The 16,388-nt window shown below is 34.8% G+C and overlaps 1 protein-coding gene across 11 annotated transcripts in view; it reads right to left on the minus strand.

Moving 5' to 3' along the window:
* Positions 1–2,270: 2,270 nt before the first annotated feature.
* LOC129720760 (unconventional myosin-XVIIIa) overlaps positions 2,271–16,388 on the minus strand; it is a 568,639-nt gene continuing 554,521 nt past the window's right edge. For 10 of the 11 annotated variants that reach the window (XM_055672466.1, XM_055672465.1, XM_055672457.1 and 7 more), the window contains one exon: positions 2,271–2,883. In XM_055672466.1, coding sequence (XP_055528441.1) covers positions 2,760–2,883 — 124 coding nt within the window. In that variant the 3' untranslated portion in view covers positions 2,271–2,759. Of the gene's footprint in view, positions 2,884–2,963; positions 3,098–16,388 lie in introns of all 11 variants that reach the window. The other variant, XR_008727278.1, reaches the window with a different exon arrangement.

Raw genomic sequence — 16,388 nt, forward strand, 5'->3', positions numbered from 1 at the left:
ATTAAAAAATAGGAAACAAAAAGCTCATAAAACTTACAAAAAACTTAAAGGCCAAGGAAATTTAGACAGATATTTGAACATATGTAATGAACTGAATACTAAAATATCTAAAGCGTATGAGAATTACAACACCAGGGTAGAAAATGACATTAAATCAGATCCAAAACAGTTTTTCAAATTTGCAAACGATAGAATGAAGTCTAATAACTTCCTATCTCGCATGCAATATGAAGACTTTGCCAGTACTGACTCCAAGCAAATCTGCAACAAGTTTGCGAGTTTTTTTTCAAACCGTTTATAAAAATAGCGACGAAGTCAGGGACTTTGAGTCCTTTTCGCACTTGCATGAACAAATGAATAACGTATCTGTTAAACAAATAACTGTTCAAGAAATCCTCGCAACACTAAAAGAACTGGATGCTTCAAAATGTCCAGGACCAGATGGAATTCCACCCTCACTTATGAAAAATCTTGCTCTTGCTTTCGTAAAACCCTTGTTTTGGCTCTTCAACTCATCCCTTACGTCCGGACAATTTCCATCAATCTGGAAAAAATCTTTTCTTATACCAACTTTCAAGTCAGGTAAGAGATCTGACATCAAAAATTATCGTGGCATTGCAATAATATCGTATATCCCCAAACTTTTTGAAGCTATCGTAAACCAAAAAATATTTAATCAGGTTAAGAACCGCATAACGTGTAACCAACATGGATTTTACAAAGGAAGGTCTACGGCTACCAACTTACTTGAATTTGTTGATTTCTCTCTTGCGTCTATGGACAGAGGCAACTTCGTGGAAACTCTATACACGGATTTTAGTAAAGCTTTTGACAAAGTAGATATTTCCATGCTTATGTTCAAATAAAAAAAAAACTGGGATTTGAGTCAGGCCTACTTACATGGATTGAATCTTATCTGACTAATAGGACACAAACGGTTAGGTTTAAGGGACACTTTTCTGTACCAGTAAAAGTGACATCTGGAGTTCCACAAGGCTCCCATTTAGGCCCTTTGCTCTTCATTTTATTTATCAATGACGTTACCCTTGTGTTGAATCGTCTCAAAGTATTGATATATGCCGATGACATGAAATTGTACATGGAAATAAGAAACAAATCAGACATCCAACAATTCCAACAAGTGGTTGACATTTTCTACATTTGGTGTAAAAAAAGTCTTCTTGATCTCAACGTAAAAAAATGCAATATTATATCCTACACAAGAAAAAGAAATCCTGAACATTCCAGTTGCACTCTTGGACATCAAATTGTAGAAAGGTGTTATCAAATTAGAGATTGAGGAGTGATTATGGATTCTAAGTTAACATTCATTGATCACTACAACACGATCATCAATAGAGCCAATAGTATGCTAAGTTTTATAAAAAAGTTTAGTTATCATTTCGTAGACCCGTACACTATAAAAACTCTTTTTGTTACATATGTTAGATCTATTTGGTCGCCTTAACAAGACATCCATTCCAATAGAATCCAATCCGTACTAAAACAGTTTTTGTTATATGCACTAAGAAAACTAGGTTGGAATTCATTTCCTCTCCCTTGTTATGAATCGCGTTGCATGCTTATTGATATAGAAACGCTTGAAAAAAGAAAAGAAATTGCTTCGGTAACTCTTGTCAACGATTTAGTCTCACAACGCATATGTTCGGAAAATTTGCTAGGAGAACTCAACTTTTATGCTCCTACACGCTCATTAAGAACGCGAAAAAATTTTGTATTAAATTCTTATAGAACAAAATATGCCATGACCGGGCCAGTTAATAGTATGATGAGTCTTTTTAATAAATATTGTGAAGTTATTGATTTAACGATGTCGCGAAATGCTCTTAGAAAAACATTGAACACCAGGATTACATAACTATATTTATGATGTTAGCAATAGTTTTTAAGATGTAGTCTACTATGATTGACGCAAATAAACAAATAAACAAATAAATTCAGAGAATTTTGGTACCAGCGCACACACACTAGTAACATGCACGAAGTGAAGTACCTGGGATGGATATTCTTATGCGGTCATGTCTTGGGTACTATCCTCTTTTTTTTTATAAATCGATACATCTGAGTAATGACAAGAGACAAAAGCTGCCAAGGAATAACTATTAGAAAATTGCCTAAATTTAAATTAAATTTCAAGTCCAACATTTAAATATCAATTTTAATTTTTCAATATTTTTTTTAAGCTGGAAAAAAAAAAAACTAATTAATGATGTATAAAATAGGCCAAGATTATAAAATAACATACACGATAGTAGTGCACAAGAATTTATTTTTAAATTTCTCTTATCATTTTATTACACAAGAACAGCGAATTCGTCTCGTTTTTTACAGCTACAAACGTGCTAAAATAAATATTAATGCACCAATAAAATAAAAAATTGAATTTTATCTGAAAATAAATAAAGTAATAATGTTGTTTACGAACGAATTTACTATAAAATTTTGTAATAACAAGAAATGGTTTTCAAATGTTTAAGCAGATTAATAAAGCAAGATTATAAAATAACATACACGATAGTAGTGCACAAGAATTTATTTTTAAATTTCTCTTATTATTTTATTACTTAAGAATAGCGAATTCTTATCGTTTTTTACAGCTACAAACGTGCTAAAATAAACAGTAATACACTGATAAAATTAAAAATTGAATTTCATCTGAAAATAAATGAAGTAATAATGTTGTTTACGAACGAATTTACTATAGAATTTTGTAATAACAAGAAATGGTTTTCAAATGTTTAAGCAGAAGACGGATCTTTGTTGCTTTTATCTCCATTTACAAGGTGAGTTCTGGATTGGCTTTCACTGTATTCGTTATAAATTGATTTTGAATTCGCCACGATCGATGATGTCACAGTTATCCTGAAAAATAAAAATAGCTATAGTATTTATTTTACAATCAGCTATTTTTTAACTAGTAGCCGCGCGATTTATGCACTAACCTACACTTATTAATTAACATACAAACAAAGTTGTGTGTTCGAGTCCCACCTGCTGGACTATATTATTCGTAAATTTCTAATGAACTATTTTCCCAGTTAGTACATTTTTTCAATCGTCAGCTCCACATTCACTGCTTGAAATAAACATACAAACAAATATGTTATTCTAATTGCTTCTGGAGACTATTATAATTTCAGCAAGGTTTTTTCATAAGAAGATTTTCATTGTAAGTTAAGTGTTTATGATACATTTTTAGCTACTTTTTGTGTGAGTAATCGAAAAAAGTGATTTCCAACACAATAGGCGGGGGCCTAGCGTGGTTGGTAACGTCTCCGCCAACCACGCTCGACGCCTGGGTTCGAATCCCACCGCCGACATAGGTGTCGATGGTTGTGAGGAGGCGTGATCCACTCACAATCAACCCAACTGGTCTAGATTCAATCCTAGCCGACACCGGGAGATTTTCTGAGTTAAAAAAGCTTTGGGATTCCATCGCATAAGGAAGTAAAACCGTTGGCGCCGGGCCATCAATCAACGGGTCGTTAGTTAGGGTCCTGGGTGGAGTCGCCTCCCCGGGCGTCGGTGATTGGCACAACAACTGTGGCGGAACTAAACCGACGGTAAATAAGCGAGAGTTAAAAAAACACATTAGGCAATAGGTAGTGCTGGCATAAATTCATGTGAAGTTAAACTGAATAACCTTTTTCAAGTTTGAATTCTTGAATAGTTTTAGCTTCAGATGCAATTTGATTTGTGAGTAGTGATGGGAAAGATGTCGATATTCATGGTTAATATCGATAATTGCTTCATATCGATAATATTGTTGAATTTTAGCGCTAACGATAATTATCTATATGTGGCACAGAGCATGCGAATTATTTCTTGCACTTCAAAATATCATATAGCTAGTAGTTATCCTAAATGACCTATTATTGTTCCTTATACTCTACTGGCCAAATAGACTTTAGTTAAATTTAGTGTTCGACATCGGACCGGGCAGGGTCCGGTAAAAGTCCGGTCCGGTCCGGTCCGAAGTCCGATCGGACCGGAATCCTCAAAGTCCGATTATTTTCCGGACCGGACCGGAACGAAGCCATCCGGACTTCGGAACGGACCGGGTAATGCTTTCCGGACCCCGGACATTTTCGATGAAAAAAAAAAATTATTCAATTTAGGTCATAGGACGCAGCAAGTTGTTCAGTCTTATTGATTTTTTTCGCTGCTTTTATTGAAAGTCAACCCATAGGGCCTTGCTCGTCTTTTCAACTTGTAATATATGCTTTAATGGATCACATAGTTCTAATAAAATTAGAAAGACATTGATTGTTAATTTTTTTGCTATTTCAATTTTGCTCCTGCTATCACTTCGAAACTAGTGAACAACTGATAGACTCGCACAACTTGTTCTGAGTTTGTGCTTAATTGAATGCCATCGGCATACATGCTCAATCAGTTTGAAAATTGTAGAACCAGCCTTTTTTGTTACTACACTCCTAATTTTTCAATTAGAAAAAAATCTATGTCTATAAATGCGAATGTCTGTCTGTCTGTCTGTCTGTCTGTATGTCTGTTCCCGATCAGAAAGAAAAAACAAAAATGTAACAGAAGCTGTTAGTTTGTTACGGGAAAAGCCTTATAGGCTGTGTCTTCAATTTGATCCCGTTAGGTGTTAAAATAAAAGAAATTATAACAGAAATGATTCAACTAGTATCAAACACATATCAAAATTTGTTACTAATGTATCAGCTTTCTAACAAAATAAGATAGTATATAGAACAATATAATAACATACATTGTTACTAACAACAGGTTTTGATAAAAACGAAATATTAGTTAGACTTGTTTCAGAACTACTTCATTTCAGGTTTTGTTATTATAACACATTCAGATTCAATTTTGTTATCAAAATTATATGGAAAAATACAAAATTTTATCAAAATATGTTATTTGTATCTCACGTTGATAGAATTTTGTTATTTTTTAGTTATGCTCTTCTGATCGGGATTCTCTATAGACTCAAAAACTACTGAACCGATTGCCGTGAAAATTTGTGTATAGGGGTTTTCGAGGACGGGAAATAACACTAAAATATTAGCTTTGCTCTATCTCATAAGCGTAGGCAAAAGGGGGGTTAATTTGTACTCTTTAAACTTGAAAACGTCTTCCACAATAACCGTGCAACTTGAAATGCAGAGGATTTTTAGTATGAGGCGTATTTTTGTAACGTTAGTGTGTCATTTCAGGCTTTTCTACATCTCATTGGCGTAGTAAGTATGGGGAGGTAGATGAGCCCTTTTACAACTTTATTACCGCTGAACCGATCATCATCAAATTCGGTATATAGAAGCGTTAGTGGGTGATGTATTTCAGCGACTTTTCATTTTATGAATGTCTTTAGCGTGGCAAGGGGGGGGGCAAGCTAGTTACTTGTCAATTCTTTATTCTTTTCGTACCAATTTGTACACGTGGGTTCTTTAGTATGTTTCTACGACATTGATTTTTCTGTATTTTAGTGGCGTAGTCAAGGGGGTATATCAAATTTATTATTATATGTTAATTATTGATAAATTTACCATAAAATTTATATTCAGGTGTTTTCAAGTATGATTCGAGGCTTTCACGACATTAAGAGGAGAGAAAGAAAGGGGATGAATGTTGTCAGCCTATATTAATTTTGAAACAACCTGGAATACAACCTAAAATGACCAAATACGATATAATATGATTCCCAAAAGCGGAGTGATCACTAGAGGTCGGAAATCAACCCCAAACACCGTTTCTAAATTCAAGATGGTGTAACCTCCGGTTTTCAGTACACACGATGAGTATGCCATGACTGATTGCCGTAATCTCTTTATTCTGGAGTAATATTGATTTCAGAATCGAGATAATGGCCGGAAACTGGAGAACAAATTCAGACGCCATTTTGAAATTCAAGGTGTGGACATCCGGTTTGCCCTAATGGCCAAACACCATCCAATATGGGTCTTCCTAGAACCAAAACTGTGTCCAAAGAACAAAAATCAAGTACAGACGTCATTTTAAATTCTAACATACCACCCAATATGGGCATTTCTGTAATCGAGATGATGAACATAGGCCAAAAATCGTTCCCAGACGCCATTTTGAAATTTGAACTGGCAACTTCCGGTTGCTGGAAAACAGCCGAAAATAGTCATTCCAGAACCGAGATGATGCCAATAGACCAGAGATCAAATCCAGACGCTATTAAGAAATACAAGATGGCGACTTTCGGTTACAGATAACGACCAAATACTACAAAGTATGGTTATTTTTGGTATCAAAATAATAGCTAACGGTCAAAAATCGAAATTATTTTGAAATCCAATATAACGATTTCCAGTTTTTGGAAAACAACCAACGATGACCGAACACCACCTAATATGAGTGTTCCGTCGTTTCTATACCCAAAGTGGTGTTTTCCGGTTTCCATTATGCCATCTGAAATTGTAACGTCGGGTTGCTGGAAAATAGCCCAATATGATCCAAGATGACGATATTCGGCATCCGTAAACAACCGAGTACCACCCAATCAGGCCCGTAGCTACCATATGGGCTAGGGGGGGGCTTAGCCCCCCCACGCGTTTTGCATTGCCCCTGGTGAAATTTTTCTGATTCGTATAAATAAAGCGAATACTTTACCTATTCATATATTCTAGATTAGTTTTTGTATATTTAAGCTAAATGTATTACTTTGAAATTACTTCTTTAACACAAAAACGTCAGTGAAATTTCTGTGCCCCACCACGCAAAACGGAGTAGCTACGGCTCTGCACCCAATACGGTTGTTGTTGGAACCAACCTATAATCAGAGGCCAGAAATAGACTTCAGAAACCAAATCCAAGAAAGACATTTTCGGTTTCTGGAAAACAGCAAAAATGATTAGTAAATCTTATTGACTTAAACATAATGATACAAGATTGTCCATTGTAATCTTATTGATTATCATTCACAGAATTATTGAAAGAAAAAAAGTTTGCTCCGAACTTTGCGATTATTTTCGAATGCAATAATACAAGCAATGTAACAAACAGCAATATGTAGCACTACGTCAACCTTGCGCGGTCGTGGCTTTACTATCCAATCTTCTAATTTTACCTTACCAGATAAATACTCGATTGAAACTAAGTAAATTAGGCTTATAATGATTTTAATGATTTTATTGATTTAAAATCATCATTTTTAATACTGGACTTTTTTAAGGTTATTTTTTTTAAATTACAGAAACAATTGTTTTTCACTCAACAATAGCAGGCCGTGAGTTTTGAAAAGCCATTTTGAATCAGAATAACCGATTTCAATTTGTTCACGTTTGGCATCTGGGTCTTTTTGCATGTGTTGCTTGATTGAAGATTAGGACAACGCTATGCCTAGCTAATATAATAAACTAATTATCAGAACGTTCCGTCAAGTTTCTAACAATTTTACCTATTGCTATTTTCCCGAATGTATTTGTTAAAGTTTTGATAGAAATAGTAACATTGTGGAAGATGGCTTCAGAAAAACAGATTTTTAGGCTTAATACGTAAGGCTGTATGTACATTAGGGTGTCGCAAAAAAATCGATGTTGAAACAGTCAAGGTGCTCAACCCTAAATTGAAAGATAATGTTATTTATAGCATTTTTGTAGAACATTTCGACTTTCTAAAAAATTGTTTTCAGGTTTCCCAAACGTGATTTATGAAAATATGACTTTTTTAAGGAACAAACCCTCTTTTTTGAACTTTTTTCTATTCTGTTCGATTCCCAAATCTTTCCATATATTTTTTCATTTTTGTGAGGTTGTTTTTGAATATTCTGCATGGTTCAATTCAGCATTACATTCAGTTATTTGACTCCCAGAGCCCATAAAACATCACAAAAAAAATAATTTTCAATTAATAATTTTGAAACTAAGTAAATTAGGCTTATAATGATTTTATTGACTTTGCTGATTATTAAATAACATTTTTAATACTGGACTTTTTTAAGGTTATTTTTTTAAATTACAGAAACAATTGTTTGTCACTCAACAATAGCAGGCCATGAGTGATTACCTGTTCTCATCAAAATTAATGGATACTCTTTTCAATTGTAAAACCAATACACTTCTCGAATCATTTTGAATCAGAATAACCGATTTCAGTTTGTTCACGTTTGGCATCTGGGTCTTTTTGCATGTGTTGCTTCTTTGAAGATTAGGACAACGCTATGCCTAGCTAATATAATAAACTTATTTTCAGAACGTTCCGTCAAGTTTCTAACAATTTTACCTATTGCTATTTTCCCGAATGTATTTGTTAGAGTTTAGAGAAATAGGAACATTGTGGAAAATGGATTCAGGAGAACAGATTTTTGGGCATAATACATAAGGCCGTATGTACATTAGGGTCAATCGATGTTGAAAAAGTCAAGGTGCTCAATTAGGGTTGAGATATCAAAGATGTGGTTTTGTAGCTTGAAAAAGTCATTTTTTCATAAATCACGTTTGGGCAACCTGAAAACGGTTTTTTAGAAAGTCGAAATGTTCTACAAAAATGCTATAAATAACATTATCTTTCAATTTAGGGATGAGCACCTTGACTTTTTCAACATCGATTTTTTTGGACAGTCTAATGTACATATAACATGGTAATGTAAATATTTGTTTTAATAAAGTACATTTGAAAGGTATACCGCTGTCGTCTTAAACTTAATGGCGCAGCAATGCTGGCCGGGTATCAGCTAGTATAATAAAAAAATAGAAAAACAAATTGCAAAATTTAGTTTGTATTGTTCTGATTTAGTCAAACACTTTCCAGCATACATAAAAGTCTTTATGATAATTTTTTCACTAAAATAACGCTCTCGAAAAAACTGGCAATTTTTGTGCCCGGACTTCGGACCGGACTCCGGACCGGAACCGGAACGAAGTCAATTGGACCGGACCCAGATCGGAACGGAATGAGCTAGTTCCGATTTTTTACCGGATAGGAACGCGGACCCAACGTTTTCGTTTCGATGTCGAACGCTAGTTAAATTAACAAGTGAACAAACCCTATCCCTGCTTTTGCGACCCCGCACACCCTTAAGGAGTTATCGATAATATCGATAAAGACCCGCAAACAATTTAAGTTATTGTTAATGATTTGGCTCGATATTTCCCATCACTATTTGTGAGAGGTCGCTCATCCGAATTAAACTCAATGAACGCATGAACAATAAGCGATAGATAGATAAATCCTTTCAACTAAGTTCAAATTAAATTCAAATTTTCCAACACAACATTAATTCACATTAATGTCAAATTTCAACGCTTACTACAGTTTAAGGGCTTTCTTCAGAAATCCCAATATAACTTGAAATAAACTTTTGACCGCTGGATTATATAAGTTTTGTTGAAATGAAGAAGTTACGTCGTTTTCGAAGCTTAAGTTAGTTTTTTGCTTATGCAAATTGCTTATAGGCAAAATAATTATAGAGTAAAATCGCCCCAAATGATCTGGAAATACACAAAAATTTAATCAATCATTTTGGATTTGAATGAAACTTTGCACTGGTATTGGAGAGATATTTTAGACCCATGAGTTGTATTCTAAAAGAAGGTATGCATTTTGGCATTGTTCAAAGCATTTCAGAGTGTTTTATTTCGCCGATTTTGTACTCTAAATTAATAGCGTCCTCAGGTTTGATTTAGGTGATATAGGGTATCGAAGGTCTTCGTCAGTGGTTTTCTTCGGCAGTTTTTCTGCAGCAATCTTATGCAAAAGGAGGCCAAAGAAAACCACTGACGGAGACGCTCAATACCCTACTTCATTTGGAAAATTTTCTATGTATTTTATCGCGCTTCTTTCCGAATGGACGATTTAGTGATTAATTCACCTAGAAGTGATATGAAAAATTTACTTTTTCAGAACAGACATACAGATAGACAGATAGAGTCTTTTCGATTGTATTAATGAAAAAATTAATTTGCAAGAATATTCGAACGTTTTAAAATAATTATGTTATTTCTATGTATAGAGTTTCACTATCCTCAGCAGTTTATACACCCATAAAAGCGTACAATTTTGTAGAAGGTCATAAAAATATAGAAAATCATGGGAAAGTGTTATAAAGAAAAATATGTATTTTTAGTCACAGTTTCACACATGATGTCATATAAAGTGAATCAATAATCAATTTTTCAAGTTTATTCTCCGTTGTCTTCTTCACTGTCTAGTTCAAAGTAAATAAGATGAGTTTTGGCATCCTCTGATAATTCTTTCGTGTTAAGTTTTGGCCAGCCTCCGTTACCATTGGATCTAAAGAAACTTCGTTCGTGTTATTTCCAGGCTTCGTTTTGCTCATCTTCATCTTAAAGAGAAAACAGGTTTCTTCCCCGGTAACAACTGCGCGCTTACATTCAATGTGCGTCACACCATCTGCTGTAGAGAGAGCGCAGAGTAATAGTTTCTCTGACGAAAGAACGCTCCTAATTTGACAGAGCAATAATCCAGTGAAACTCTTGTAAATTGCTCATCCGCGCAAATTGCTCGGCGATCAACTGAGCATTGCGTTATCATTCTCATCGCTCTGGGGTGCGGCAAAAACAGTATAAAACTGAATTTTCTGCAGAATAGGCACCCATGGTGAGTTGTTAATCTTCCTAGATTATTAAATTCAAAAACGGTTAGGATGTGGCTTCAATGTGAACCTAAATGTTTTGATATTTGGCCAACTTCTCTTCTAGTAAAGGAGAAGCTAGCGAAAACTACTCCCTCTTAAACTGAGAGAGCAAATAAATGTTTATCCCTAACACGCGATGATAAAGAGTGAAAAGGAACTCTGCGCTTGAAATACTCTACGCCTAAATGTGGATAATTACTCACTCTGACTGAGAGAAAGTCTAGTTCTCCAAGGGGTTTGGCAGGTAGAAAAGGAAATTTGAGCAAAAATCAAGAGAACGGAAGAAGCCTGGTTATTTCTCCCACGACTTCACAATTTTTTTTTTCAAATTCCGCTCATAAAAATCCCGGAAGCTTCATAAACTATATCAAGAAAATTTGAAACAAACAACGAAGAAGACAACAAAGATGACACTTTAGATGAGGTCATGTGTGAAAATGAATTGAAAATTCATATTTTTCTTTATAACTCTTTCCCATATTTTTTTTATTTTCATGACCTCCTACGAACTGTGCGATTTTTGGTTTATATTTTTGCTGAAGATTGTAAACAAAATATCAATGTTATTTTAAAAAGTTCAAATTTTCATGCGAAAGAAAATTTTCATTGAAACAATCGAAAAGGCTCTCTTAGCCAAATGAGTTTATATTCTTTTAAGAGTCCTGCCTTCAGAATATAAAATCTGCGTATTGTTGCGTACAAATGAGTAATTTTAAGTTAAACCTACCCTTGAAAACCCCTTAATTGTCCAATAACTTTTGACGTAGGACCGCACTATATCGAGATACATTCTGCGGAAAACTAAAACCAAGGTGTAACGTTGGAATGAAATATTTCAAACGGTAATACTGATGTAACCACATGACGGTTCATAGTAATCAATATGCCGTTGGAATGATAAACTGATGGACAATTTAGTGATTCTTCATATACATATCATTGTTACTTGATTGTTAAACAGTGAAAATTGATGAAAAGTTTCAAGGTCGTATTTTCACGAACAATGTACCAATCACATGCAAGCACGCCTGGTACAGACTTCATGAGTGCATACCCCAAGTATGATGACAGTTCTACAAGGTATGCTATTCACGTCGATGCATTAGTATTAGTGATCGTTATGAACTTTTTCCAATTTTGTATGAAATTTGAAATGAGTTTGCATTTCAAACTAAACTTATAAAACATACTTTCCTGAAAAGTTAAAGAAATGATGTTGAAACATGTTTTATTTGTGGGGAATACATAAACATGCTGAGGTTTAGGTAAAATATGCTGTTTTTCATCAATTTGCCCGTAACCTTTTTGCACTTTTCGTTTTTTTCTTGTACTCTAAAAGCGCTTCTTAATAGAGTCGCTTATGTTTCATACAGTAACAAAAGTCATGAGCTATGACAATGACTAAGATTATGCTCCAACTATTAGAAATATAGCATTTTTATATATTTTATTTCGACATATTGTCACAATTTTTCACACTAAATCTAAATTAATATCAATTTCTAGTGTGTTTCAACTAGTGATTCACTCTCCAACTAAAAAAATCAGATATAAAACAACATGAAACGAGAAATTTCCAAAAATGTTCCGAGTTCCATACAAAACGCGAAGTTTTTCATAACGAGATTTGTTTGTGTGCGTGGATAGACAAAAATGTGGCATACCTTGTAGAACTGTCATCATACTTGGGTGCATACCAACTGCCTGCTATGACAACCTCTACATCAGTGACAAAAAAAAATTTGACAGAATCTCCCCGTCCCAACAGGACAACTAATATTTGCTTCTATGAACCTAGACTATAAACCTATTTTTGTATTGTAGGGGAATTGGGGCAAAATCGGCATTTTGCTGACATTTTACGTAGATCAGACACCTACCATTCGATTTCTGAGACTTTTTTACTTAAGATAAGATATAATTTGACTACCACTTTAAGATATTAGCGAATTACCAATAATGCTCAGAAATAATCGATATTATTTTGTTTTGTGAAATACACTAAAACTATGCCAAAACCGGTTTCGTAGAATCACCGTTTTGAGCTAGGTTTTTGTCCGATTTAAGATCTGTTTTTTTTTAAAGATGGGTAAAAAGAAGCTAATATGTGGACAAACTCTTAGAATTTTGATATTTGGCCTCAAAACAAAATGGCGTCGAAAAAGCCACAAAAATTACCGGTTTCTCAAAAATTAAAAATGGCGCCATTGTTGCCTCTTAAGTTGAAATATGTTCAAACTCCTGGAAATTTATTTTCGCATCAAGCTTCATCAAAAATCATACATAGAAGCCAAGGCAAAAAAAAGTTGCACTGTGTAATTAAAACTCAAAATAAAAAAAAAACTTAAAATTTGAGGTTGCATTGGGTTGCTGTCTTTTTGAATTCTACACTCTGGTTTTTCTCAGATATATTCAAATGGCCAATAAGCTATTTAAAAGACAATAGAAAACCAATATGCTAAGATTTTTAAACAGATAGTTCAGATAGCTCGTTCAAGCTATACTGTTGATTATATTTTCCCAGTTAAATAAATTTAATTCAATATGACAATCCTAGTTGCATTACGCGGTTGTGGTATAGAGAAAAACCAAATTATATTGACGTTAGGTTTTAAACATTCATATTCAATTTAAAAATTTTTGTAAATCTAGATTTTCCACTAAAAACTGCAACTCTTTACCGTTACTTTTCCAACGAACTTGTAAATACAGGATTTTTTTATGTGACATCTTTGCTAAGGGGCCATCCACATACCACGTGGACCCCCTCCCCTTCGTGGACAACTGCCCATATAAATTCCAAAAATTTTGTATGGACCGTGGACATTACACAAACCCCCCCCCCCCCAAGCTGTCCACGTGATATGTGGATGGCCCCTAAGCAGTTGTAAAAAACTGACTATGATGCTGCTTTGGAATCGGTGAGTGAGCTATCTTTCAGAAGCGCAATTGAAGATTAAAGGAAGTATACTTCCTACTAAATCGTTTTTAATCAAGACCAATATAAAAAATTGCCTTTTCGCGTGTTGAAGAAAATTGACTGCATTAGGATGAAAGGTATTCATCAATGTTAAAAACAGTATTTTTTTCTTCTCAAATAGAGGTCTGCAAATAAATAATCAGCATTTTTTCAGTTGTCAAAATCGGACCATGTTAAAAATAAACGCTTTTCTTTTTATGACTTTCTGGTGGCATATGACCTTAACAATATGTGGCCACCAATGAACTAGTTTTAGGAATGTGAGTCGTTAAAGGTGTCGCTTGATGGAGTTAGGCACAATAATCTGGAAGTATCCGAAACGCAACGGGGACAGGTCCGCATGAAGCCTTTAACGACCTAGAAACTTTAAATTGCCCCTCCGAGTAATTAGAGGTATACCACGGTACCATGTACTGCTTTGATTATGTCTATTATATTTCCGGAGCTTGTTCCGGTCATATCTCCAGAACCGTTTTAATGATTCCGGTATTCCGTTTCGGCAACATAATGGACAAAATGCCTTTCTTTTGGTGGTTGTTGAGCTTAAACTGATTAAAAGCAAAACAAGAAAACTATAAATTATGATTAAACATAACCGCTCGTTTTTGGCTTATGTGTGCCAAAGTCGAACCGTGCCGAACAGAGTCTTAATGCTCAAAATGAAGTATAAAACTATCGTAGTCCTACGCCAAACATGCGGTCGTGTCTTGGATATCACCCTCGTACTATTCTTTTTTAATTTTGAACTGTAGCTAGATCAAATGTTCAGCAAAAATATCTATTTCTGTTTGGTTGATAATTTTGTAAAAGGTAGAAGTTATACTGAAAAATATGATTTGAGTGAACTTTATATACTAAACTTGGTATATCTTTTTTAACATAAGAGATAGAAATTTGACACCTTCGACAAAGTTGCTACCAGAAATATTTGGCACAACTTTCTTGAAGGCACTGGCTGTCTAATTCAATGTTCTGAAAAAAAAAATTCTCATTTCACTTCTAGATGAATTAATCACTAAGTCGTCCATTCCAAAAGAAGCGAAATCAAATATGTAAATAGAAATTTTTCCAAATCCAGTGTATCACTAAAATCAAATACTAAATCAAATACTGTGCATTGGTTTATAGTGGTCCTCGTGGCTCTGTGGTTAGCGATGTAGATCGGCTAGCTCTTCCACACGGTTGTGATATCGGGTTCGACTCCCGATCGAGTCGAAGATCTTTTTAAACTGGAAATTTTCTCGACTCAGCACTGGGGTACGGTGTATCGTTGTACTTATCCTACACAGCCTTTCTCATTCAAACTTATTATTTGTAAAAATGGATTTACATGAACGCTTCAATCCAATAAATGTACATTCACTCTTTAGGTTCTAAAAAATTGATGTTGTAATCTATACATATAAAAATGCAGTCCGGTCTGTCTGTCTGTCAGATCCATATAGGCTCAAAAACTACTGAACCGATCGACGTGAAAATTTGTATGTAGGGGTTTTAGTTGCCGATAAAGGTTCCTATGATAGTTTGAGACTCCTCCCTTTTTTGTAAGGGAGGGGTCCCATACAAATAAAACATAAATTTCTGCACAACTCAAGAACAAACCAAGCAAGTAAAACCGAATTTGGCATGTATATGTTTTAGGGAGTAACAAATATGTCCATAATAGTTGGACGCCCCTCCCTTTTCTGAACGGGAGGGGTTCCATACAAATGAAACACAAATTTCTGCACATCTCGAAAACTAATCAACTAAATGGAACCGAATTTGGCGGGTAAATGTTTTTAGTGGTAAATAATATGTCCATATTGCTTTGACACCCCACCTTCTTTTGGAAGGGAGGGGTGCCATACAAATTAAACACAAATTTATGCAAATCTCGAGAACTAATCAACTAAATGGGACCAAATTTGGTAGGTGAATATTTTTAGAGGTAAAAAATATGTGCATAATGATTTGAAACTCCTCCCTTTTCTTTAAAAGAGGGGTCCCATACAAATGAAACACAAATTTCGCACAGCTTAAAAACTAATCAAGGAAATACAACCAAATTTGGAATGAGAATGCTTTTAGAGGTAACAAATATGTTCCATAATCGACCTCAGGCAACATTTTGGATTGTAAGATGGCAACATCCGGTTTCTGGAAAACAGCCAAAAATGGCCGATTTCCACCCAATATAATAATATCCGGATCTAAAATACACAGGAGCTCAAATCGGCCACAGATACCATTTTGAATTCTTAGATGGGGATTTCCGGTTTCAGAAAAACAGCTGAAAATGACCTAATACCACCCAATATGAGTATCTCCGGAGCCAGAGTGTTGCAAGTAGTTAACTTCAGACACCATTATGAATTGTGTAATGGCAACTTCTGGTGTCTGGAAAACAGCCAAAAATGGCCGATTTCCGTCGAAAATGAGTATCTCCGGGTCTAGAATGATACACAGCAGCTGAAATCGACCCCATTTTGGATTCTAGGTTGGCGACTTCCGGTTCCTGGATAACTGCCGAGAACGATCGAATAACACCCAATATGGGTGTTTCTTCAACCAGGATGACGCTCAGAGGCAAGGAATTATCTTAAATAGCATTTTGAAATCCAAGACGGCGACTTCCGGTTTGTGAAAAACAACCTAAAATAACCAAATACCATCCAATATGAGTGTCTCTGGAACCAGAATGATGCAATGAGCTAACAATTGACGTCAGCCACCATTTTGAATTGCTTAATGGCAACTTCTAGGAAACAGTCGAAAATGACCGAATAATATAGTAATATAGTAATAATATACCGA

This window comes from Wyeomyia smithii, chromosome 2, assembly GCF_029784165.1.
Source record: "Wyeomyia smithii strain HCP4-BCI-WySm-NY-G18 chromosome 2, ASM2978416v1, whole genome shotgun sequence".
Taxonomy (NCBI): Eukaryota; Metazoa; Arthropoda; class Insecta; order Diptera; family Culicidae; genus Wyeomyia; species Wyeomyia smithii.